The sequence below is a fragment of the Macaca thibetana genome, chromosome 1 (assembly GCF_024542745.1).
Source record: "Macaca thibetana thibetana isolate TM-01 chromosome 1, ASM2454274v1, whole genome shotgun sequence".
In the NCBI taxonomy this organism is placed as follows: Eukaryota; Metazoa; Chordata; class Mammalia; order Primates; family Cercopithecidae; genus Macaca; species Macaca thibetana.
This window is the reverse complement of record NC_065578.1, coordinates 43,062,982-43,087,472: the sequence shown is the minus strand read 5'-3', so window position 1 is coordinate 43,087,472 and position 24,491 is coordinate 43,062,982. Positions and strand designations below refer to the sequence as shown.

Below are 24,491 nucleotides of genomic sequence, written 5' to 3'. Positions count from 1 at the left end.
AACCCCTCTCTAAAAAAAAAAAAAAAAAAAAAAAAAAAATTTTAGTCAGGTGTAGTGGTGAGGACCTATAGCCCCAGCTACTAGGAAGACTGAGGTGGGAGGATTACCAGAGCCCAGGGAGGTCAAGGCTGCAGTGAGCCGAGATCGTGTGACTCCAGCCTGGGCAACGGAGTAAGACCCTGTCTCAAAAAAAAAAAAAAAAAAAAAAAGAAATCTGTGCATGTGTGTAGACTCCTCCTCACTCCACACATCCAAGCTCTGCTCACAGCCTCTGCAGATACCCTCCTTGGGCTTAGGGTATGCACAGAGAGTTATATTCTGCCCTCAAGTAGATGGAAGTGGACTTGGACTTGGCACTGTTAGGGCAAGAAATTCTGAGGTCTCCATTACCTGATAGTGGTCTCTCAAGGCAGATGGGCCTGGGGTGGGCACATCCCTCTTGGCCCTGCATATTCCTCTTTACTCCATGGCAAAGGCTGTAATCAGAGGAGGGCCACAGTGGGGCCTAGGGCAGATGCCTCTCTCAGGTCAAGGGCAGTACCATGCCCATGCCCCACTCGTTATACTGAATTATTTTTAATTCACTAAATACACCATGCTCTTTGCCAACGTTGTTCTCTATGCCCAAAACATGCATGTTCATCGGTATCCTGAAGGCCAAGAAACAAGGCGGCAGGACCCTCCTGATCAGGTGGCATCTGTACCCTTGGGCCCAGGCCCTGTTGCTCTCGCCGACACGCTCACTCCTCGTCCTGTGGTTTGGGATTCTGCCCAGTGGGCAGGCAATATTTTTTGTGCTCATTCTCAGAAGGCGAATGTCATTGCAGATGAGCACAGTGTGTCACTGGTGTCCTGTGCATCGTCCTACTAGTTCTTACAGCAGAATAACAGGTAGCTATGCAGGGAAGCTTTCGTGATTTCCATTTTATAGAAGAGGAAAATGAAACTCAAAGATGTGGCAGAAGAAGAGATTTGTTTTCAGTTCCTTACACTGAGGCCAGTGCTCTAGCTGCTGATCCTACCTGCACTGAAGGTTTGGGGATAGCAGCTGCGCTGGCTGGTCCAGGTGCCCACACCCTCGGCAGGACTGCCGTGCTACTGCTTTATACTCCATCACGTAGTGAGACCATAACTCACATAAAAAAAAAAAAACCCCTTAGGTAATATTTGGGTTTGGCTATTATAAATAACACTACAAAATATAAAGTAACACTACAATAAAAATCTTTGTGCACTGACTTTTCTTTCCTCTGGGTGATCGCTCCCGGTACCAAGTTCCATTTCCTTTCCAAAAAGCTGGTCCCTATTTGTACTCCGACCAGTAGCCTTTGATACACCTGTCATTGCACTCATGCAGCATCATGTAGGATAATTTAACACGTTATTTGAAAACATGGTAGGTGATAAATGGCAGCCTGTTTCCTTTACATGAATTTCTCTGACTGCTAGGAAGGTTAAACATATTTCTGTTGTTCACTAGTTATCTTTCTTTCTGTGTGATCTGTTCAGTTTCCTGTCCATTATCTGCTGGGATTCTAATGGTTTTCTTGTTAACTCTCATAATAACCCTTTGCCTGCCATATGTCCTAAATATGTTTTTTCAAAGTTGTGCGGCAGTCTTTTTGTGTTAACTTGAAATTCTAATATGTTATCAAATTTGATTTCTTCTAGCACGTGTCTTAAAAGTTCTTTCCCTCCAGGAATTTGATTTCTATCCTTACTTTAAACTTCCCTTTGGTTATATATTTATATTTCACTTTTTAGTCCATTTGGAATTTTGATGTATGCTACGAGGAGAGAGTCAGAAAACTTTTTGAAAGCTATATTTGGAAAAAAAGCGATGAACAAAAAGAAGAGCCGGCTTGGGGCGGTCCGTGTGGTGCCAACAGGCAACTGAAAGGCAGAGTGCCAGGGACTGTTCAGTTCTTATTTCTTTATCAAGGAGAATGATCTTGGAACTGCATAAAGAAGATCAAATATGGCTAAGAGGAAAGAGATGCCCTGGAGAGGCAAGAAGAGAGCAAAAGGATGCGAGGGTCTGAACCTAAAAGAAAGACCTTCCAGGGCAATGAAAGGAGGCAGCCTCGCTGAGAGGAAAGAGCCTGACTGAGAGGCAGAATTTGGAGTTAGAATCCCGACTCTCCTCGAAGGTACTGCTGCACTCTGGGCCTCAGTTTCCACATGTGCTTATTCTCTTATGTATACCAACTATGCCTCAAACACTACTGGAGGTGATGGCCTTACAGAGATCAACAGGACAGGAAGAGGGGCATCTCATACATCCATGGGCAGGTGAACGGGTAGAACATGGAGGCACAAAATAGGCCAGAGTGGAGAGGACATGCTGGGTGATAAAGAGTGGCAAGGGTCGGGTGCAGTGGTTCACACCTGTAATCCCAGCACTTTGGGACGCCGAGGCAGGCAGATCACCTGAGGTCAGGAGTTTGTGAGCAACCTGGCCAACATGACGAAACCCCATCTCTACTAAAAATACAAAAATTAGCCAGGTGTGGTGGTGGGCACCTGTAATCTCAGCTACTTGGGAGGCAGAGGCAGGAGAATGGCTTGAACCTGGAGGGGGTGGCAGAGGTTTCAGCGAGCCGAGATCATGCCACTGCACTCCTGCCTGGGTGACAGAGCGAGACTCCATTTAAAAAAAAAAAAAAAAAAAAAAAAAAAAAAGAGTGGCAAGGAGAAGGGAAGGCTTGGAAGGGGCCAGATCACGGAGTTCTGTGCTGTGGAGCTGAAACTGAGTTGAAGCTGAGTCTGCTGGATTTAGAATCAGAAGGTCACTGCCAGGTGAGAGTGGTTTTGGAAGGCAGGATGGAGGCGGAGAAACAGACAGCAAACAGGCAGACACTGGGACAGGCGATGACTTTTCCCAGAAACTTGAAAGAGAAGAGAAGAGAGGTGAACATAAGCTAAAGAGAGGGCTTTTATTTTTAAGGTGAAAGAGACCCAAATACATTCGTAGATGTGAGAGGAGGACCCGGCAAAGAGGTGAGAAAGGAGACAAAGGAAAGCAGCCGGTCCTGAGAAGGTGAAAGGAGATGGCATCCAGGACAGGAGAGAACTGACCATGAAAGGCAGAGGCACAGGACGGATGGCAGAGGAGGAAGCAGGGATGAATGGCGATGCAGGTATGTTTGTAGATGGGAAGCAGGAAGCTCAGAGTTTTTGGCTGGTGACAACCTTTATTTTCCCTGTGCAGCTGGACACGCAGTTTCTTTGGAATAGGATGGAGGTACAGCGGAACTGAAGATGATGAGGGTAAAGATCTGAGATGATCAAGGACCAGGGACAGGACACAGGAATGGGAAGCAGCACTGAGATGCTACTAAGGTAACACCATGTGTTACTACCTCGGCTGTAGCTTCTCTCCCTTGGGTGACATTCAGTCCCTGGTACTGGACTGGCTGGATGTGAAGGAAAGCACTGGGAAAGGGAGCTGTTGAGTGAGTGAGGCTGTGCTTGAAGAACGGGACTCCATGTGATGTTGGTGATTGCTTTGGATTTGCTGAATCAATGAATAAATGGGAGGTGTTATAGTGCAATGGTTAAAGTGAGACACCTTCGGTCCAAAATGCGGCCCTACCGCTTACTACTACTCACAGTACCTGCCTTGTAGGGTTGTGGAGATGGCCGGCTGAGATGATGCATATAAACCACATCGTCCAGGGCCTGGCATAGAGAAGAGTTCAGTAAATGGTAGTTCTTACCATCCTCACAGACCACGGCAGATAGGAGCTGACTGATGGAGGATTCTAACCAGGAAGGTATGTGGTCAGATTTATTTCTTAGGAAGATCCCTGAGGCAGTGAGATCTGAGTTTGAATTAGGCTCTACCACTTAACTAGTTGTGTGACCTTACACAAGTAACACATCCTCTCTGTGCCCTAGTTTCTTAATCTCTAGCATGGGGATAACAACAGTACCTAGCCATAGGGTCATTATGAGAACTGAATGAATTCAAGGAAAGCTGATAAACTGAAGAGCTTAATAAGTGACAGCTATGATGATAATGATAGTGATGACAGAAGGAAGAGGAGAGCAAAGGGAAGGAAAAGAAGCAAGGAGAGGAACAGGAGGAGGAGCAAGAGTGGTGGGAAGAGGAGCAGGAGGAGGAGGGGGAAGAGTGGCAGGAAGAGGAACAGGAGGAGGAGGGGGAAGAGTGGCAGGAAGAGGAACACGAGGAGGAGAAGAGTGGCTGGAACAGGAACAGGAGGAGGAGGAAGAGTGGTGGGAAGAGGAGCAGGAGGAGGAGGAAGAGTGGTGGGAAGAGGAGCAGGAGGAGGAGGAAGAGTGGTGGGAAGAGGAGCAGGAGGAGGAGGAAGAGTGGTGGGAAGAGGAGCAGGAGGAGGAGGAAGAGTGGTGGGAAGAGGAGCAGGAGGAGGAGGAGGAAGAGTGGTGGGAAGAGGAACAGGAGGAGGAGGAAGAGTGGTGGGAAGAGGAGCAGGAGGAGGGGGAGGAAGAGTAGCAGGAAGAGGAGCAGGAGGAGGGGGAGGAAGAGTGGCGGGAAGAGGAACAGGAGGAGGAGGAGGAAGAGTGGTGGGAAGAGGAGCAGGAGGAGGGGGAGGAAGAGTGGCAGGAAGAGCAGGAGGAGGAGGAAGAATGGTGGGAAGAGGAGCAGGAGGAGGGGGAGGAAGAGTGGCAGGAAGAGGAACAGGAGGAGGAGGAAGAGTGGTGGGAAGAGGAGCAGGAGGAGGGGGAGGAAAAGTGGCAGGAAGAGGAGCAGGAGGAGGAGGAAGAATGGTGGGAAGAGGAGCAGGAGGAGGGGGAGGAAGAGTGGCAGGAATAGGAGCAGGAGGAGGTGGGGGAGGAGTGGCGGGAAGAGGAAGAGGAGGAGGGGGAGGAAAAGTGGTGGGAAGAGGAGCAGGAGGAGGAGGGGGAGGAAGAGTGGCAGGAAGGGGAACAGGAAGAGGGGGAGGAAGAGTGGCAAGGAGGGGAACAGGAGGAAGGGGAGGAAGAGTGGTGGGAAGAGGAGCAGAAGGAGGAGGAGGAAGAGTGGTGGGAAGGGGAGCAGGAGGAGGGGGAGGAAAAGTAGCAGGAAGAGGAGCAGGAGGAGGGGGAGAAGAGTGGCAGAAAGAGGTGGAAGAGTGGTGGGAAGAGGGGCAGGAAGGGGAGGAAGAGTGGTGGAAAGAAGAGCAGGAGGGAGAGGGAGAGTGTCAGGAATAGGAGCAGAAGGAGGGGAAAGTGGCAGGAAGAGGAACAGGAGGAGGGGGAGGAAGAGTGGCAGGAAGAGGAGCAGGAGGAGGGGGAGGGAGAGTGGTGGGAAGAGGAGCAGGAGGAGGGGGAGGGAGAGTGGTGGGAAGAGGAGCAGGAGGAGGGGGAGGGAGAGTGGTGGGAAGAGGAGCGGGGGGTGGGGAGGAAGAGTGGTGGGAAAGGGAGCAGGAGGAGGAGAATGACAATGGTAATAATTATGAGGCAGTGACCAAGAGCTTACAGAAGACAGTGAGGAAGAGGAGCTGAGGGAGTCCCCATTCTTGAGCATTTTTATCTGAAGGCAGAAGAGCAATGGTGGAGAATCCTCGAAGAGCTGGTCTCAGAGGCTTGGTGAGAAGCCTGGGCTGGGTCGTGAATGCTGGCTAGGCAGCAGGAGGCCTGCACTGAGTCTCCCAGGACAGAGTCCACACTAAGGCTCTGCATCCCTCTCAGGCTGGTGAAAGTGCAGGGAACAGGTGAAGGTGCAGGTGGACATCATCCAATCCCCATTCGGGCCTGGTCCAATAAGAAGCCTTACATTTGGGGATGTGGTGGCCCCTTCTGCCCTATGGATTAGTCCAGCCCTGCTGCCTTTCACTAGGAGGCTCCTTGTCTCTCCCTCCTCTAGGCCTGGCCTCTGACCCCTGCTTCTGGGTCACCTCCTAGGTCAAGCCCTACAGCCTGACAGAAAAGTGCTTTGCTCCCTGGGATAATTGGGCTTTTCTAACAGCAAAATCACCACCAGCGATAAAAAATAAATAAATAAATAAATAACATTACTATTTGCTATAGACTGAGAACTAAGTTCTCTATGCTAGATGCTTCTAGATTTCATCTTTTCTTTTCTTTTTTTTTTTTTTTTGAGACGGAGTGTCGCTCTGTTGCCCAGGCTGGAGTGCAGTGGCTGGATCTCAGCTTACTGCAAGCTCCACCTCCTGGGTTCATGCCATTCTCCTGCCTCAGCCTCCCGAGTAGCTGGGACTACAGGTGCCCGCCATCACGCCCGGCTAATTTTTCGTATTTTTAGTAGAGATGGGGTTTCACTGTGTTAGCCAGGATGGTCTCAATCTCCTGACCGTGTCATCCGCCCATCTCGGCCTCCCAAAGTGCTGGGATTACAGGCTTGAGCCACCGCGCCCGGCTAGATTTCATCTTATCTAATTTTAAAAATAACCCTGAAAGATACACAGCACTCCTCATCTACTGTATCAATGACACTAAATATAAGGAGGTTAGATTTAGTGCCTAAGAGGTAGCCCACTAGTAAATAAGAGTCTAAACTTAAACCCACATCTGTGTAACTCCAAGGCCTAAGCCACTTTCCCCTCTTAAGCCATGTTGTCTTTCTAAAATCAGGGACTCAGTCTCCCTGTGCTTGAATGTGGGGCCCTGGCTGGTCTCTTACATCCTGCCCTCCTCCCTCTCTTCCCAGGGACTGAAGTACAGCTGGAGGGTAAGTGCTGTGTCAAGGCTGTCCAGGGACCCACTCCCAGCCCTATCCTCTCCCCACTGCTAGGCTGGGACCACCCCACACCCACCCAGCCTAGGCCCCAGGGCCTCAATGAATTGATGACCAGTCAGAGATGCTCAGCAGTGAGGCTGGCTTTCCAGTTTTGAGTGGGGAGGAGGAAGAGGAGGCAGCAAATCGGGTCGGGAGGCAGTTCCCAGGGGCTTCTGTGGCCTGCTGAGGCGCAGTGGGTGAGACTGGCCAAGGCAGGAGGGCAGGGCCTGAGGGATGGGGATGGGAGGCTCTGCGTCTCACCTATCCTGTCCTCTCCAGACCCCAGGCCTCCGCCCTCTGGACAGTGGATGGGGTGTCTCCAGCCTTCATCCAACACCAGGAAGAGGATGCACAGGCCACAGCATTGGGGGTACTAGGCAGCACACTCTGCCACACCACCCTCATTGTGCCATGCTTGATCCACACAACACACCTCCAGTTTCCTGAAGGGAGCATGGTCTCTTGGGTCTACACATGCTGTTCCCTTTGCTTCTAATTCCTTTCGCCCACTCACTCCTAACTCTTCCTTCAGGGTCCAGCTCAGGAGTGACTCCTCCAGGAGGCCTTCTTTTGTCCCCCACCTGCCCCAGAGCTGCATTAGGCCTTCCTCATCATGGCAGCCTCCACACTGTACTGTTAACTCTAGCTCTGGGACTATCTCTCCCACTAGACTGTGAGCTACTTTGGTTGGGAACAGTGCTTAATTCCTCTTTGTATTCCCAGGGGCCAGTGTAGAGCCTGCAAAGAGAATACCTCATGAACATCTGATAAGTGAGTGAGTGTGTTGGGAAGACTGCAGAGGCACCTCTGAGAAGGCCTGCAGCAGAGCTGGAGGCTGCACCCCCATGTCCCTGGCTCCACCCTCTCTCCAAGCCTCAGCTTCTGTGTTGTGCTTGCCCATCCACTGGTGCTCTTCTGAGTTGCCCTGAGCACACAGCCTGCTGGGAACTCCTACACCTGCTTGCTGGCTTGGCCACAGCTCCTGGGATCTGGGAGACAAAAGGCCTTTGTGTAACCTGTTTGGAGTTATCAGTGCCACTGTCCAGTGAGTCAGGGACCCAAATGGCCACAAATGAAGAGGAGAGTTCTCAGATGCAAGAAAGTAAGGTCAGCTCTGGCACAGGCTGTTAGCTCTGGGTTGTTTGGCCGTCCTTTCCTACATCTTCCCCCTTGCCCTGCCCCTTCCCATATCCTATGAGGACTCCTGGGTACTAGAAAGTTATAGGCTTACTACATATTCCTCATGTAGTAAGTGGCAGGAAGCAGCTGTGACTAAGGCCTAATTCCTGTTCCAGCCCTGCCCTGCCAGGCCTTGGCTCCAGAACCCAGAGCTGCCTCCTGCCAGAATTCTGCAGGTGAGGCTCCAGACAGGTGCAGAGAGCTCTCCAGCAGCCCAGAGGCGGCATGACTGGAAACATCCCTACAGGAGCAGGACAAGCTGGTGACTAGGACACCAGACAGGAGGGGACCTGGAGAAGCAGCCTCACTCACATTTTCCTGGGTCTCAGATGCCAGGGAAGTGCGGCAAAGCATGGGTGAGGTCCTGGGAAGGCATTAGCCTTGGGCTTGGGGTGGAGAAGGACACTAAAGAAAAGGTCCCTGGGGCGGCCAAAGGGCCTGGGCAGGTCCACTCTGAGAGATGGGGGAGGTGAGGCCACGGGCAACCCCGGCATTCCTCTGGCAGCTCACTTTAAAGGTCCAAATTATCTTTCACTTTGGAGCCAAGGAAGGCCTACGGTAATTCAGAGGACTCCTCCCTGTCTCCTCTCTCTCCTTCCCACTCACCCCCACCCATCCTGGGTAGCAGTTCTCACCAATGCAAGGCTGGTCCTAGAGCCCCGGGTGTGGCCAGGACAACACAGATGTCAGCAAGAGTGAGCCTGTGCCTGTGCCTCATCCTGCAATGCTGGTACCTTGAATCTGCCTGCTGCCAAGGCCAGGCCGGGCGGAGAGCTCCTCAGTCTTCCTGGGAAAAGCAAGGCTCTGCTGTCTGCTTCCTGAGTAGCCTGAGTATAGTGAGTTCTCCGACTCTAGCTGGCTTCCTTCCTTTTCTTCTTTCTTTCCTTACTCCCTTGGATGAATTTTAAGAACCTTGAATTAACTGACCTTGGTGTTCCTGGAAGGAACATGTGATAACACCCACGACAGGCTCTGACCCACCCCTTTGGCCCGGCCTTATTTGAACTGCCTGGCTTCTCCCAGTCTGCCCAGTAGGAAGTAGGAACTGGTGTTTGAGCCAATTGCAGATCATTTATGGTGATTGGGCACTGAAGGGTAAAAACCAATGGGATCAAGCCCTGTCCCTTAGGAGCTCTTGCCCTGAGGGAGGCTATGACAGAGGAAATGATGTGAAAGGAGGATGGCAGAAGGCCAGGGTGAGTGAGACAGCAGCCCTTAGGCTCACTGGGGTTCACTAGGACAGACCCTATTTCCTACCATTCTCCCTTAAAAGTGCCTATCTGTGATCCTAATTCTACTGCCCTCAAGGCAAAGAGAGGGTCTCTGAAAACACTAGTGTCTCAGTTCCCAGGGTTCTGAAAACAGTAGGGTACTCCTGGAGCCACTGTTATTTACCTGGTCTGTGTGGGCAGTGGGCTTACTTGAAGCTGGGTCTGGCTAAGGCCAAGCGGTCACTCTGCTGCCTGGCCCTTTCCTCCCCTTTGGGGAGGTGGACTGGACACCGTGGAGCCCAGGTGCCTCATCCAGTCTGGTTCTGATATGGATTCCCCTTCCCCACTGTCCCACCTACCTGAATTTCTGGACCTGACTTCTGTCTTCTCTCTTGCTTGCTACCTACTTGACACTGCCTGTACTTGGCCTTGCTTGGGAAAGAGCTGTGGAGTTAAACCAAATTGCACTGAGACCCTACAGGCAAGAGAAGCTGTTCCCACTCCCAACTCTTCTCTAAACCTTCAGAAAGAACAACTAGCTTCTCACTATAGGCAGAGGGCCGTCTGTCATCATCCTCCTCTAGTAAGAGGCTTGGGTATTAGAAGATGAATGGCCTGAGCTCTGTAGTACCCCAGCCCTGGGGCTTCTGGTGACAGCTGGTTGTGGGGGAGTGGACCTGGACAAGTTCACGGATGTCCCTGTAGGCCCAGAGCTGGAAAGCAGAGGTCTTGGGAGGGAACTCAGTGGTGGTCTCCTAAAGAGCAGTTGACCTTACTCTGCCACATAAGGTCCCTAAAGAAATGGGCCCAGACCCTTACCTGCTTTGAACACTCAGTGGAACCTGATCATTCCCAATGATCAGACTCAGTGGCAGGTTGGGGATTCAGCTATGGTCAGTGGTAAAAGTACAAAGTGGAAAGAGGCCAGGACTTACAAGCTTGGAAGCTGGCACTCTCAAGTTAAGGGGTCTGCTGTCCCTGCAGAACCCAGGCTGAGAAAGAAGGCAGGGACCCCTAAGACCAGAGTCAGAGAGAACTTACAGAGGAGAAGAGGGGGCAAGGGAGGCAGCTACAATGTCAGGGCAGCAGAGTGGGAAGATTGGGAGTGATACGAAGGCTGGCCTGAGAGACAGAGCTTTCCTCAGCCAGGAGATCTAAGGCCAGGGAAGGGTCCCTGGGGCTGCTGGGGTCTGACTACAGAAGGCTAAGGAAGGATCTGCACCTGGGCACCTAGAAGCAGGTAGCAGGTGTCAGGCATATCAGCCCCCAGAGTTTGGCCAGCAACCCTGGCAATCTCCTGACCTTTCTGCCCCTTGGCTGCCATTGGGTGACTTGCAGCTTTGGGTCATTAATGCTTCTTTTGAAGGTTCTTACTCATTCTTTGCTGCATTCAAGGGGCGGGACTGCTTAGGAGTTGGGGAAGGCCAGGGCAAGAGGTGGTGCCAGGAGAGCTTACCACTCTCTCCTTGTAGACGATATATTTCAACCACTTAAAGTCCTGCCACTTGAAGCCGGCGAGGACAAAGAGAGAATCGCGCTCGTACTGCTCAGGCCGCTGCATGGCGCCCTCGGGGTAGGTGATGCGCAGTGTCGTTTTGCTGCCCACATCCTTCTCAAAGCCTTTCACTGGTGCTGAGTTCAGTCTACAGAGAGCAGGCCCAGTCAGAGCCTGGGCCTGTGTTTGGGAAGGCACCATGACCCCAGAATACCCCAGACACGGAGAATAGGAGTCCAGGTCACCTGGACCTATTCTCCCCAGGTGCTACCCCTAGTTGTCTGTTCCAAAGCCCTCCAACCCAGGTTCTTGAGGCTTCTGTTGACCTCCAGCCCAACTAGCTAGATAGACAGTTCTCAATGGGCTCAGGGCTAAGGGTTTGGACCAGGACACTCACCCAAGGTGCCATTTTGGGGAGCTCACCTCACCACAATGTCATAGTCGTCAATTCGTGACCCCAGAGACTTGTTGGCAAGAACGCCTCCATTGCCCACGATGATGCAGCGGCGGCAGCGGAGGCTGAGGGGAGAGAGGCGGAGACCTCTGTACAGAGAACTGCCCACCAGGTCTCTTCCCCTGCTCCTTTGGCCCTTGACCCCATGCCCTTGTCCAGGACCAGGCTGGGATAGAGGAAGAAGACCAGTGGGTTTCTGGCAGCATTTCTGAGAGAAGGCTTGAAGCATACAATGGGTAGCTGGGCCCTGAGACTCTCCAGCATCTCTAGGCCCTGACACTTCCCCAGGAAAACAGGGCCATAGAAAGGCTTGGGTGCCAAGCCTGGGTAGTGAGGAGGGAGCTCTGGTAAGATGGCATTCCAGGGTAAAGGTTCCCCAAGGGGTAGTGGTGTTTAGGCAGGCTTCAAGGGAGAGGGAAAAGTGGGCCAAGCTTGGGGCTATACCAGGAAAGCAGGAAAAGGGGAACAGGCCAGGTGTGGTGGCTCATGCCTGTAATCCCAGCACTTTGGGAGGCCGAGGTGGGCGGATCACAAGGTCAGGAGATCGAGACCATTCTGGTTAAAACGGTGAAACCCTGTCTCTACTAAAAATACAAAAAATTAACCGGGCATGGTGGCGGGCGCCTGTAGTCCCAGCTACTCAGGAGGCTGAGGCAGGAGAATGGCGTGAACTGGGAGGCAGAGCTCGTAGTGAGCCAAGATCGCACCACTGCACTCCAGCCTCGGTGACAGAGCAAGACTCTGTCTCAAAAAAAAAAAAAAAAAAAAAAAGAAAAAGAAGAAAAGGGGAACAGGACAGGAGGCTCTAGGACTCAAGGCTCCCAGCAGTCACTAGGGAGCTTACTCATAGTGCTTCTCCCAACCCTGACCCTGGCACTTCCCACTCTAGGGTCTGTTGGTTTGGGAGCTGTCACTGCCTTCTGGACTTAAGCTTTGCCCCCTTCACCTGCCCCTGCCACCCAAGCCCTCAGTCCCATTGCTGGGCTAGTCCCAGCCCCAGTGTCTTCAGTTCTTACCCTCAAACCTCTGGTATCTGAGGACTGGGATGTCTGCCAAGTGCTTACAACCCATGGGGGTGCAAGTTAGGTGCAGTGGTTCCACTTACCTGCTCCACCCACCCTGTGTGTGTACTGTATGTGCATGTGTGGATGTGCTGGAGAAACTGCTCATGTCCAGGGAAGGCCAGCTGGACCTCAACACCTTTGCACACCACCAGGCAGCGGTGGGTAGGAGGCTGCGCAGTGTGTGGCTCACCTGTCCAAGGCAGGGGTCAGGCGGTACTCTTTGGTGACTGACAAGATGGCTTTGATCAGATTGTCTGCAGACAGAGGAGAGAGGTTTCTGTTACAGGGTCACTTACGTTTCTATAAAATGTTTACAGATAGGCCAGGTGCGGTGGCTCACGCCTGTAATCCCAGCACTTTGGGAGGCCAAGGCGGGCAGATCACGAGGTCAGGAGATTGAGACCATCCTGGCTAACATGGTGAAACCCCGTCTCTACTAAAATTGCAAAAAATTAGCTGGGCGTGGCAGTGGGCACCTGTAGTCCCAGCTACCTGGGAGGCTGAGGCAGGAGAATGGTGTGAACCTGGGAGGCGGAGCTTGCAGTGAGCCAAGATCGCACCACTGCACTCCAGCCTGGGCGACTGAGTGAAACTCCGTCTCAAAAAAAAAAAAAAAAAAAAAAAAAAAATGTTTACAGATAATCCTACTGGAAGGCACAAGTTCCTGGGGGCTAGAGTGAAAGTGGAAGTAGAGAGACCTCTGGACACAAGAATGCGTTGGGCCACTACCCTGACTTTATTCCTGACAAAGGAAGTGAAGGCAGGAAACAGACAGGCATATCACTGCCAGGAGCCCGTCCCTAACACTGGCACGCAGCTTCTCTCCCAGGCTTCTGGGAGGCTCAACTGGTTTTCTGAGGCTCTGTAGTCAGGCCCCAGAGCATGCATTCCTAGGCCAGGGCCTTCCCTGGAAGCTGGAGCATGCGGTCTCCCCTGGAATGGGAGTACCTGCTCAGAGCTAGAGACCACCTTGTGCTTATCTCTGTGTTCCCACTCAGCAGATACCAGGAAACGAACAAGGAGACACCCAACAGCTGAAGAGCTCACCACGTGCCTCATTATCTGACATTACCTTTCCCTCACTTTCTCCCTCTCACATTGCCAGTCCTGAATCCTGCTCTTTGCCAGGCTGACTTTACCTCCTCACTTCTTTACTCCCTGAGCCTGGCTCTGCCCACCTGCACTCCACTCAGCAAGGACCCCTGTGACTTCTGTGCTCTCAGACCTGTGCCCACTATTTAGACCTCATCTCCTCAGCCTCTCTCTGGCTTTGGCAATGAGGACTGCTCTTCCAAACTGGTATCAGGAGAGCACTACAATATAATGTATAGTGAATAGCAAGGGTATTGGCTTTGGAGTCAAATACTGGCTGTACTCTGTGACCTTACATAAATCATTTCCTTTCTTTGAGCTTTAGTTTCCTCATCTCTAAAATGAAAGTAATTCCTATTTTGTGGAGTTGTTAGGAAGATATAAAATAATGTACATAAAGACCTAAAAATAAAGTAAACTGGTATCACCACAATGGAGAGCATCTTAATAACATCAAATAACCACAAAGATGTGCATACACTAAGATCCTACAACTATGCTCCTAGGCGCGGAGCACTGATAAAGTCACACGCTTGCTCCAGGAGACATGCAAGAGTGTCCGCTGATGAGCTGTTTGTTACAGCAAAATGTTGGAGGCAAGCTGAATGTCCACCAAAACAAAACAAAACAAAACAAAAAACAGATTAAATGTGGTATATGAAATCCTATACAGCCATTAAAAAAAAATCAATGACCTAGAGCTATATGCATCAATACAGATAAATCTCAAAAACATATTAAAAAAAATGAAGAATATACATACACATATACACAAATATATGTACATATAATGACACCATTTGTAAAGTCTAAAGACATGTAAAAGCGGTACTATATTTTTAATGAATATATAAATATGTAGTGAAAATACATAAGGCTGGGTGTGGTGGCTCACACCTGTAATCCCAGCACTTTGGGAGGCCAAGGAGGGAGGATTGCTTGAGCTCAGGAGTTTGAGACCAGCTTGGGCAACATGGTTAAACCCTGTTTCTACAAAAAAATACAAAAATTAATCAGGAGTGCTAGTGTGTGCTTTAGTCCCAGCTACCTGGGGAGCTGAGGTGAGAGGATTGCTTGAGCACGGGAGTTGAGGCTGCAGTGAGTCGTGTGTGTGCCAGTGCATTCCAGCCTGGGTGACAAAGCAAGACCCTGTCCCAAATATACATAAACAAGGCATAAGAATGCCAACACTGAAGGCAGGATAATGAAGAATAATGGCTTCCTGGGGAAGGAAGAGAATGGAGTGGGAAGGGCTCCACAGAAGCTTTAATTGTATCTCATGTTTTATTTCTTAAGCTGAGTAGAAGGTACATCAATGCTCATTATTCCTAGTATTTTTTATATGCTTGAAATATTTCTTGTAAAGAAAAGATGGCTCCAAAATTAAAAATAACAAACTTATACTTTTTTAAAGGAGAGGGGTGGAGACGCTGGTAGAGGTAGCCGAGAGGTCATGTTAAGGACTAAGAAGTATCCCTTGGATTTCTCTAGGACACTGAGCAGTTTCACTGGAATGGTGGGGTGGGATGGGCAGGGATGCAGATGTTCTTCAGGAGTAAATGGTGAGAAAGAGGAGGCAGTAGGTGCAGTTAATCCTTCCAGAATGAGGTAGAGAATCTTTCCAGTTGAGTGAGAATGAGGTAGGGAAACAAACCTTTAAGCAATGTTCTACACTAAGTGCCTTCAGATATACCTTATGGTGGGCTTTAAGAAAGGCCACAGATTCCCTCCTTTTCCCACTTCCAATTTCACCTTTAAGGAAGAGCGTATTGCTACTAAAATTAGCCAAGGCCAAGGATATGGATTGGGCTTTGTTTTCTAGGAGGAGAACCTCAGCAGAAAGAGTACACATTAGCAGGTGCTCTCTGCTTGCTGGCTGATGGGCTCCACAGCAAACTTCCCTGGCCTTTGTAGCTATCCCATCTGAGTCTCGAGTGCAGATTTGAGAGAGAAGAGTGGCCTTCTTTGCTGCCTGCACCCAGGGAAAAGGTGTTCTTCATATGGTTTAACCTGACCCATTAGATTTGTCCTTGGAGGTCTGAGGTCAAAGCTCCAGTTCAAGTGCTTTTCCTGGCCACTTTCTTCTTTTCAGGGAGAGGTAGGCTGGCTGAGTAGAGGGTTCAGGTATTCTTGAGTCTCCTGGCCAAATGATATCACCCCTTTAGCTGTTATTTTATGTAATTCTGACCAAGACTTAACACAGTAGTATAATTCTCTCCATTTAACTGCTGAAGGAACTAAAGCACAGACAGGTAACTTGTCCAGGGTCACAGCTAGTAAAAAGGAAGTATGGGGATCTGATCCCTCTCTGCCTGACCCATAAGTCCAGATTATTTTCCACCATGCCATGAAACAGCACGGAACTTGACAAAGAAGCAGAATTGTTCAACTACTCAGGATGGGAAAGTCTTAAGTTAGGAGGGAGCTGTGTGGGTGAGGTCCCCAAGGCAATAGAAGGGGAGTTTCTAAGAGGGCAGGGGACAGGTTAGCCTTGGACAGGATAAGGAAGGGCTGGAAGGGAGACGAGGTTGAGGTGAAAAACATCAGGATGGGCTGATAGAGGGGTGTGGGGCACTCCTGGGGGACAGTCTGTTACCTCTCTGGGAATGTCCCTACTATACCTAGTACTCTAGTGTTCCTGTCTATGGCACGCCTTTCCTGTGCTCTCAAAGCTCCTTGTACTTCCCTCACCAGAACCCTGCACTCTGAGTATCTGTATCTCGGCTATACTGGAGCTTTTTGAGGAGAGGAACCAAATCTGTCCACTTCACTGTTGTATACTTAGCCCCTGGCAAAGTGGTGGGCTCTGTGTACATATTCCATTAAAGAAGAAGCTGGGCACGGTGGCTCATGCCTATAACCCCAGCACTTTGGGCAGATCATTTGAGTCCAGGAGTCTGAGATCAACCTGGGCAACATGATAGAACCCTGTCTCTACTAAAAATACAAAGAAAAAATTAGCTAGGCATGGTGGTGCGTGCCTATGGTCCCAGCTACTCAGGAGGCTGAGGTAGGAGGATCTTAAAGGTGGTGGAGATTGCATGAGCCAAGATCATGCCACTGCACTTTAGCCTGGGAGACAGAGCAAGGCTCTATCTAAAAAAAAAAAAAAAAAAAAAAAAGTGAAAAAAGGAAGGGAAAAAGGTAGAGATTTGTTGAGAGTAGAGGAAGGGTGGATTCTTACCATGGGGACTTCGAGGATGTAGCCTTATCCTGAAGGATAGGGAGACAGTCGGGGGGGTGAGATGTTAATGTAGGGCAGGGTTCCCAACATACCTTGACCTTTGATCCCAAAAGGCGGCACAAACTCCCGGATTCTAGCCCACTTGCGAAAGGAGTCATCCAGGAACATGGGTGCTGGCTTGGAGAACCTGGAATATAACAGGACTGTTGAGGATCACAAAAATGCAACAGGGTGGAGTCCTGGTGGCACTTCTGTGCATCCATCTTGGCTAAGGATCGGCTGGAAGCCCCCTCTGATTCCGGCATACCCCTCTCCGCCCAGCCTGTTCACTGGGTTTCTGTTGAGGGGTTTGACAGATCTTGTTCAGTGGAGCCTGAGTCTGAGGGAGTAGGCCTGGTCAGTCTTTATTTGGCCAGCTGTAGGAGTGGAGAGACAAGATTTGCTCAGCAAAGATCAATTTCTCAGAGCTAGAAGCTCTCTGGAAGGTTGTGCAGGCATCCATCAAATAGTCACTGCTGCCCACATTGTTCCTGTAATCTGGGAACACAGAGATGAGGCACTGTCCAGTTGAGCAGAAATACATCCAAAAATACAACCAGTACATGGAGACAGATTTTGGAGAGAATTCTGGGAAGTGGACCACCCACAGTGAGGAAGAAGGAGAATTCATGGTGAGAGGGCAAAGCAGGTTAAAAGCTATAGGAGACAGAAGTTTGGTAGGGACGAGAAAGAAAAAGCAGAGTCCTAGGAGGCAGGGCCGAGGGGAGAGGTTTCAGACCAGTAGGAATTTGAGTGCATTTGCTGGTGGAGAGAAAGAAAGAGAGGAGGCTAAGTTCCTGTGGAAGTGAGGAAGGATCCAGAGCTTCAGGGGAAGGGTTGATCTGGGCCTGAGGGGAGATGGGGGGAAAGGCGAGAGGAGGGTGAAGTGATGCTGAGCTCGGGGGAAAGAACAGGCAAGTCTTACTCTTCTTGGAATGGGCAGGGAGGGGACAGGCTTGGGGAGGAGGAGACGAAGTCTGAAGAGAGGCAAAGGGAAGTGAGGAAGAGGGAGAGGATGCAGTAGGAATTGAGCTCTTCAGAGATGACTGGAGAGCACAACTTCACATGGGCGCTAGCACCCTGCTTTGAGGCCATTTTCAGGGGACCTGGCAGCCCCAAAGATGGCCAGTCCCTGATCACCCACTGTGTGCTGAGAACTCTGCCATGCGGCCTGCTCAGGACCTTCCTGGCCATAAATGAATGTCGGGAGGCCTGGGCCTCCGTGGCTCTGTCTCGTTATTTCTAACTCACCCTGAATCAGCCACTGAATAACTGCAGGCTGCAGGGGTGGCCCTCCAAGCCCAGAAGCAACCACAGCACGGATTTCTCATCCCTATCATCACTAACACCATTATAACCGGCAGTCCCAGGAGCAACAGTATCAGTTATCACTCAGAGGTCTGGTATTATTAGAGATTTTGACATGAACTTGAAAGAGGCAGAAAACTCTGAATCCTGCTCCCTCCCCCATCACTCTTGCTAGGAAGATGTCAACACTTGGGAGCTCGGAGCCGGGTCCCAGCAACTAAGTCAGTGCACTCCCCCAGCATCCCATGTAAAAGGGTAATGCATATTTCTTGTGCCAAGTATATAAAATCTAAGTAAATTAATATATTTGATGTTTTGCCAGAGGCTCCGAGGATCCTGGTCATGGTCTATGTGTAATATCAAAGCGAACATGGTCCCTGGATAAGCCTGCACCAAGAACCTCTTCTTCTGTGTCAGGACTGAGCTTATAAAATTTCTGGAAAGTTTCTCTCGGAGTCAAGCTTGGACAGGATTTTATCTGCTTTCCAATATGTACTAGATGTCATATGCTAATAAAATATGCCTAAGATCTAGCCAAATGATCTTGACTTTTTTTTTTTTCCTTTTCCTCTCTCTCCTTTCTTTTTATTCAGATGACTGGAAAGTTCCGTAAGTTTTACTTTTAGAAACACCTCATTTTTTGTGCAACCTGTAACATGTTAATTTTGGAAAAAAATACAGACAAGCACACATGCAAAATAAAAATACCCATAATTGTACAACACAGATAATTAACCTTATGGTATACATCTAAACTGATTTTCCTTTTCCCATATTACTTTGTAGACTGCTTTGTAGACTTTCTCCTACTAGACAGAGACTGTAGTCCCAGCTATCTGGGAGGCTGAGGTGGGAAGATCGCTTGAGCTCAGGAGGTTGAGGCTGCAGTGACGTGAGATCACACCACTGCACTCCAGCCTGGGTGACAGTGTGAGACCTTGCCTCACAAAAAAAAAAAAAAAAATTATTGATCAAGATTGGGTTCAGGCTGGGTGCAGTGGCTCGTGCCTCCAATCCCAGCACTTTGGGAGGCCAAGGCAGGCGGATCACCTGAGGTCAGGAGTTTGAGACCAGCCTGGCTAACATGGAGAAACCCTGTCCCTACTAAAAATACAAAAATTAGCCAGGCGTGGTGGGCACGCCGGTAGTCCCAGCGACTCGGGAGATTGAGGCAGGAGAGTCGCTTGAACCCGGGAGGTAGAGGTTGCAGTGAGCCAAGATCACGCCAACTGTTCTCCAGCCTGGGTGATACAGCGAGACTCCATCTCAAATTTAAAAAAAGACTAGGTTCAAGTGTTCTTGGCTAGAACTGATCAAGTTCTCAGTGGCTCTGCACAGAATGCTTGTAGTAGCCACTGAGGATCACCGCCTAGATCCATCCTTTCTTTAGGAGATGCTACGATACTTCTATAAACTTTCTCTCATAACTCTTTGGTTGCAGTCCTACAGAAAAGATGAGATAAAATGCTTAATTTTGCCCCTTATTTACCCATTTGCATAATAATGAGCTGATTCCTTAGCACCCTCCAAAGATGATTAATGAGGCTTTTTTACATTTTAATCATTAGGAATTCAGACATTTTCATGTATTTGATATATGTCAATCTACTGTAATTTCTGTAACCATTATTATGTATTTATTAATTATTATTATTATTTTTTGAGATGGAGTTTCACTCTTGTTGCCCAGGCTGGAGTGCAATGGTGCGATCTCGGCTCACTGCAGCCTCTGCCTCCTGGGTTCAAGTGATTGTCCTGTCTCAGCCTCCTGAGTAGCTGGGATTACAGGTACCCGTCATCATGCCCGGCTAATTCTGTATTTTAAGTGGAGATGGGGTTTCACCATGTTGGTCAGGCTGATCTTGAACTCCTGACCTCAGGTGATCCGCCCACCTTGACCTCCGAAGGCGTGAGCCACTGGGCCCAGCCAATCATTATTTTTTGATGCTCAGATTATCCCTTCTTTGGCCAGTGGAGTCTTTTCAATTTGGCTCCTGAATCTTCTGGACATATTCCAGTAATCTTTGATTATGTCCTGGCTTTATGGTATGAAAAGATGTTTGCGGCTGATCTTGTACATTTCTTGCCCTGACCTGGAATCAGTCATTTATTTTCCCAAGGAACCCTGGTTCCTTTCAACTGGTAATGGTATTTACAGATCACCATCAGAGTAGCTAGGGAAGCTCATGTTGTTATGGGTTAGTCATTATTTCCAGGCCGGTCAAAACTAGGACATATGCATATTTCCTAGTTCTATGTATGTAGGTTATTTGCCCTGTAGAGTGACCCATATTCCATATTTTCCCAGTTACATTCAGATATTGTTGAGCATGTTCACTTGTCCCATATATATCTGTTACCCAGGCTGGAGTGCAGTGGTGTGAACACAGCTCACTGTAACCTCAAACTCCTGGGCTCAAATGATCCTCCCACCTCAGCCTCCTGAGTAGCTAGGACTACAGACATCCACCCCCATACCCAGCTAAGTTCTCATTTTATTTTTAATTTTGGTAGAGATGAGGTCTTGCTATGTTGCCCAGGGTGGTCTTGAACTCCTGGGCTTAAGTGATCCTCCTGCCTCAGGCTCCCAAAGTGCTGGGATTATAGGCGTGAGCCACCATGCTCAGCCTCAAACACTTTCCACTTCGTCTCTCTCTTTCATCAGGCCTTTGGCTTTGGATTTTCTTTCTGTAGCTGCTCTTTCTATTCCTTGAATGATTCAACCAGCTCTCCTCTAACACTTCTGCTAGTTGGGTGCATCTCTTTGCAAAGGGAACTCATTTTTTCCTCCGGTGTATATATTTTTAAACTTTTCATTACGGAAAATTTCACATATAAAAAAGCAGAAAAAATAGTACAGTCAACACTGCCACCCCCATCACCCAGATTCAGGAATTTTCAATCATGGTCAATTTTGTTTCTTTAATACCCCATCCACTTTCTTTCTATACTATTTTGAAAATTCCCAGAAATTATGCCATTTCATCCATAGAATATTTCAGCATTATTTTCTAAAAGATAAGGACACCTTAAAATGTAAAACATACCTAAACAACCTTTCTTAAAGCATTATCACACCTAAAATTTTGACTATAATTTTTTTTTGAGACAGGCTCTTGTTCCATTGCCCAGGCTAGAGTACAGTGGTGTGATCTGTGTTTACTACAACCTCAAACTCTTGGGCTCAAGCATTCCTTCCACCTCAGCCTCCTGCGTAGCTAGGACTACAGGCATGAGCCACCACACCTGACTTATTTTTTATTTTTTGTAGAGATGGAGTCTCACTATATTGCTCAGGGTAGGAATTAATTTTTTGAGGAAAAGAATACATCATTCATTTGCAACTAGTATTTCCAATACAAAATTAGGATTATAAGATTTGTATTTATCTTCTTTTTCTTTTTAAAAACAGCTTTATTGATATATAATTCACATAGCAAACAATTGTTTACCTACTATATTTGACTTTATATTTGTATCTCTTTTAAGCTGACATCCTTGTTTCCAGTGACATTAACACAATTACTTTTTTTGCTTGATCCTAACATATACATAGAGAAAATGTATATAATGGTTTCAGAAAAACAATACCAGTATACTACTAACACTATCATTACTAAAAACAATTTAAGGTTTCTTTGCAGTTCTTTTTGCCTTAGGCTATACCCCACTAGCAGAACAGACAAATTACTTTGCATTTGCCAGTTGAAATAATTCTGCTGAGTTTAATTCATCAATGACATGATACATAGTTAGGTTCATTTGTTTCATTCCGCTTTTGCTTTCAAGGGAGAGCTTTTCCCTCATTTTAATTGATTTTGTTTAATGATGATATAGAGTTTTGCATAGTTACACAATTAAATCTACAAACAAAATATATTCAAAGAAGTCTAGCTTTCATCTCTGTCCGCCTGTTACATCTAGTCCCACACAGTATTCATTTTTATTAGTTTTATTGTATCCCTTTTGTTTTTTTGATATAAGTAAATAAATGATACCTGTGTGTGTGTGTGTGTATTCCTGTTCCCTTCTTTATTCACTAAAAAGGTAACACAGTATACATACAGTTTTGTCTATTTTTCTTTTTTTACTAAACAATATATCCTGGTGAGCACTCCATTACAATTACATGCTGGATAATACTTCATGATTGATTATGTACCTTATTTTATTCAATCAATCTCCTGGGTTATTTCCAGTCTTTTGTAAAGTAGGTTCTACTAGTAGTGGTTACAACGAATAACTTAATGCATATATCTTTTCTACTTGCCAATGTATCTTTGAAATAGATTCCTACAAGTGGGTTTGCCGGATCAAAGGGAAAGTGTGTATCTTTAATTTTGCTCCGTACTGCTAAATTCCCCTCCACAGGGATTGTGCCATTTTGAAATACCCACCAGTGATGTATGAAAGTGCCACTCCCCCACAACCCCTGCAACCTCACCAAGAGTACACTGTCAAACGTTTTGATTTTGTTAGTCTGATAGAAAAAAAAACAGCATTTCGCTGTCATCTAAATTTGCATTTCTTTTGTTCTGAGTGGAATTTAGCATTATTTCATATATGGAAGGGCCATTTGCAGTTCTTTTTCTATTTTTTCCTTCTCTTTTTTAAAAGTTCTTTATATATTTAATATATAAACTCTCTGAAATACAGTTACAAATATTTCCCCTTGTTTATTTATTTACTTGGGTTTTGGTGTTTTCTCCCTCCCCCGCTCATTTTTACAAAATATTTTTATTTTTTCTCAAAGCAGGAGGCAGAAAGCTGCTGCTATGGTCATTCTTGGCCTCCCACACAATAGGTTTTGTTGTTGTTGTTGTTGTTTTAAGTCAAATTTATCAGTCGTTCCCCTATTGCTTCTGGAGTTTGAGTCATAGGAAAGTTTTCCTCATCCCCAGGTTATAGAGAAATTCATCCATACTTTTTTAGTGCTTGTGTGTTTTCATGTTTTACATTTAAATCTCTGGTCTATTTTGGTTGGTGTAAAGACCAGATCCAATTTTATCTAGTTCCACAGGACTAACAAAGGCCTCTCTTTACGTGTTCTAAGACTATCCTGTGGTTTTTCTTCACCTTTTCTTAGGAGATTTGCTGCTTGTTTTAATTCCTGGTTTTCCCTCCTTGTATCATTGATTGCAGCCACATGGATTCAAGGACTGTTCCCTCAACATGTCCTGTGCTGTGCTCTAGCCTCTTCCTCCTCCTCCTCCTCCTCCTCCTCCTTCTCTTGGCCACAGGCATGCTTTCATGGTGATGGGGAGATCAGGTTTCAAGTTAGGAACAAGGACTTGGAACGCTACGTTCTTGTTACCCTAGAACTCCTAGAAAGGACAGTGGTGGATGTGGAATTTCTAACAATCACAGCCAGTGCCATAACTTTCCCTAACATCATCCTCACCTCCATCACTACATCACCATCACTTTTATTACCAAGTTTCAACCGATCATCTACCAACTCTGCCATATTCACTCAAGGTTTCAGCATCTGTCTCATATTCTATGCAAACCCAATTCTTGCTCAATTATTTTCAGAAACTTCAATGCCTACAACTCTGGCCTCGAAGATGACTTACTTGACTCCAGTGACCTCCTCATCTTCACTCCACGTCAGCCACTCAGTTCCACAGCCACATTCTGAAACTCTTCATCACTTTTAAAATATTAATCTCTGATACTCTCTGAATACAATTTCTTCATGTTCTATTTTCTCTTTCTCTCCTTTGTTTTCTTCACTCCAAACCCACTTGATTTCTATACATACTTCTAGTCTACTATCTCTCTTGGCTAGATCCCATCCATCTCCTCAATCTCACTCTTGCCAGGGGCCTATACCCCTTGGTTCCACTGTCCTTTTGTCCCACACATTAGGCAAAATCCAATCAGAGATTGATCTAATCTTACACTGTTGTACCTTTTATATTCGAGGGGCTGCGAGAACACACACACATATACACTAAAGTGCACTGATGCCACCACAAATTTATGAGGCGCTAGGTCCTCGACTTTGCTCAGCAGTTATTCCAAACATTCTCCACTCTCCATAAACTCTATCCTTTTCCAACTCTCTTTAAGCAGGTATCTTTCCTCTCACTTCACAGAAAAACCAAGGCCATCAGCTAGGAACTCCCTCAGTTTCTGGCTTCCTTACCCACAAATCTATCAGCCCCTTTACCTATTCTTAAATTTGGCCTCCTTACCCCATCCCCATGACACCAAAGCAGATCTTTCTATCATGCTATGGGTTCCATCTCTGTTTGTTTCTCTTTATGCACACAATAAGGCTCAGGTCTCTCCCCTGTAAAAACAAACAAACGAACAAACAAATTCGACAAAGCTTCCTGGCCATATACCCGCTTTAGCTACCAGCTTTTCTTTCATCCCTTCATGGCAAAAGCTAGGAAGGGCAGTGGATATTCTGTCTCCACTTCTTCATCTCCTAGTCACCCTCCTATCTAATGCAATCTAGATTTTACTCCCCTAGGACTACTGTTATATACTCCCAGCCCAGCACTATTTGTAGACATGTCCGTCTTCATGCATTTACACATGCATTATCTCTGCCTGAAATGTACACCTCTGCTCTATTTCCCAACCACTTTCCTTCTCTGTCTGGAAAAAATGCATACTTATTCTTAAAAAATTTTTTTAATAGGCACATAATAATTGTACATATTTATGGAGTACAAAGTGATGCTGTGATACATATAATGTATTGTGATCCAGTCAGGGTAATTAGCATATTCATCATCTCAAACATTT

The 24,491-nt window shown here is 47.6% G+C and overlaps 2 protein-coding genes across 7 annotated transcripts in view; both read right to left on the bottom strand.

Moving 5' to 3' along the window:
* The window catches only part of ST3GAL3 (ST3 beta-galactoside alpha-2,3-sialyltransferase 3), a 233,153-nt gene that overhangs the window by 19,390 nt on the left and 189,272 nt on the right, over positions 1–24,491 (bottom strand). For 5 of the 6 annotated variants that reach the window (XM_050799866.1, XM_050799894.1, XM_050799885.1 and 2 more), the window contains 4 exons: positions 16,475–16,569; positions 12,297–12,360; positions 11,012–11,107; positions 10,550–10,736 (listed from right to left, as the gene is read on the bottom strand). In XM_050799866.1, the coding sequence (XP_050655823.1) occupies positions 10,550–10,736; positions 11,012–11,107; positions 12,297–12,360; positions 16,475–16,569 (442 nt within the window). Of the gene's footprint in view, positions 1–10,549; positions 10,737–11,007; positions 11,108–12,296; positions 12,361–16,474; positions 16,570–24,491 lie in introns of those variants that run through there. The other variant, XM_050799901.1, reaches the window with a different exon arrangement.
* ATP6V0B (ATPase H+ transporting V0 subunit b) overlaps positions 1–24,491 on the bottom strand; it is a 96,519-nt gene that overhangs the window by 67,423 nt on the left and 4,605 nt on the right. The gene's annotated exons all lie outside the window — the stretch shown is intronic.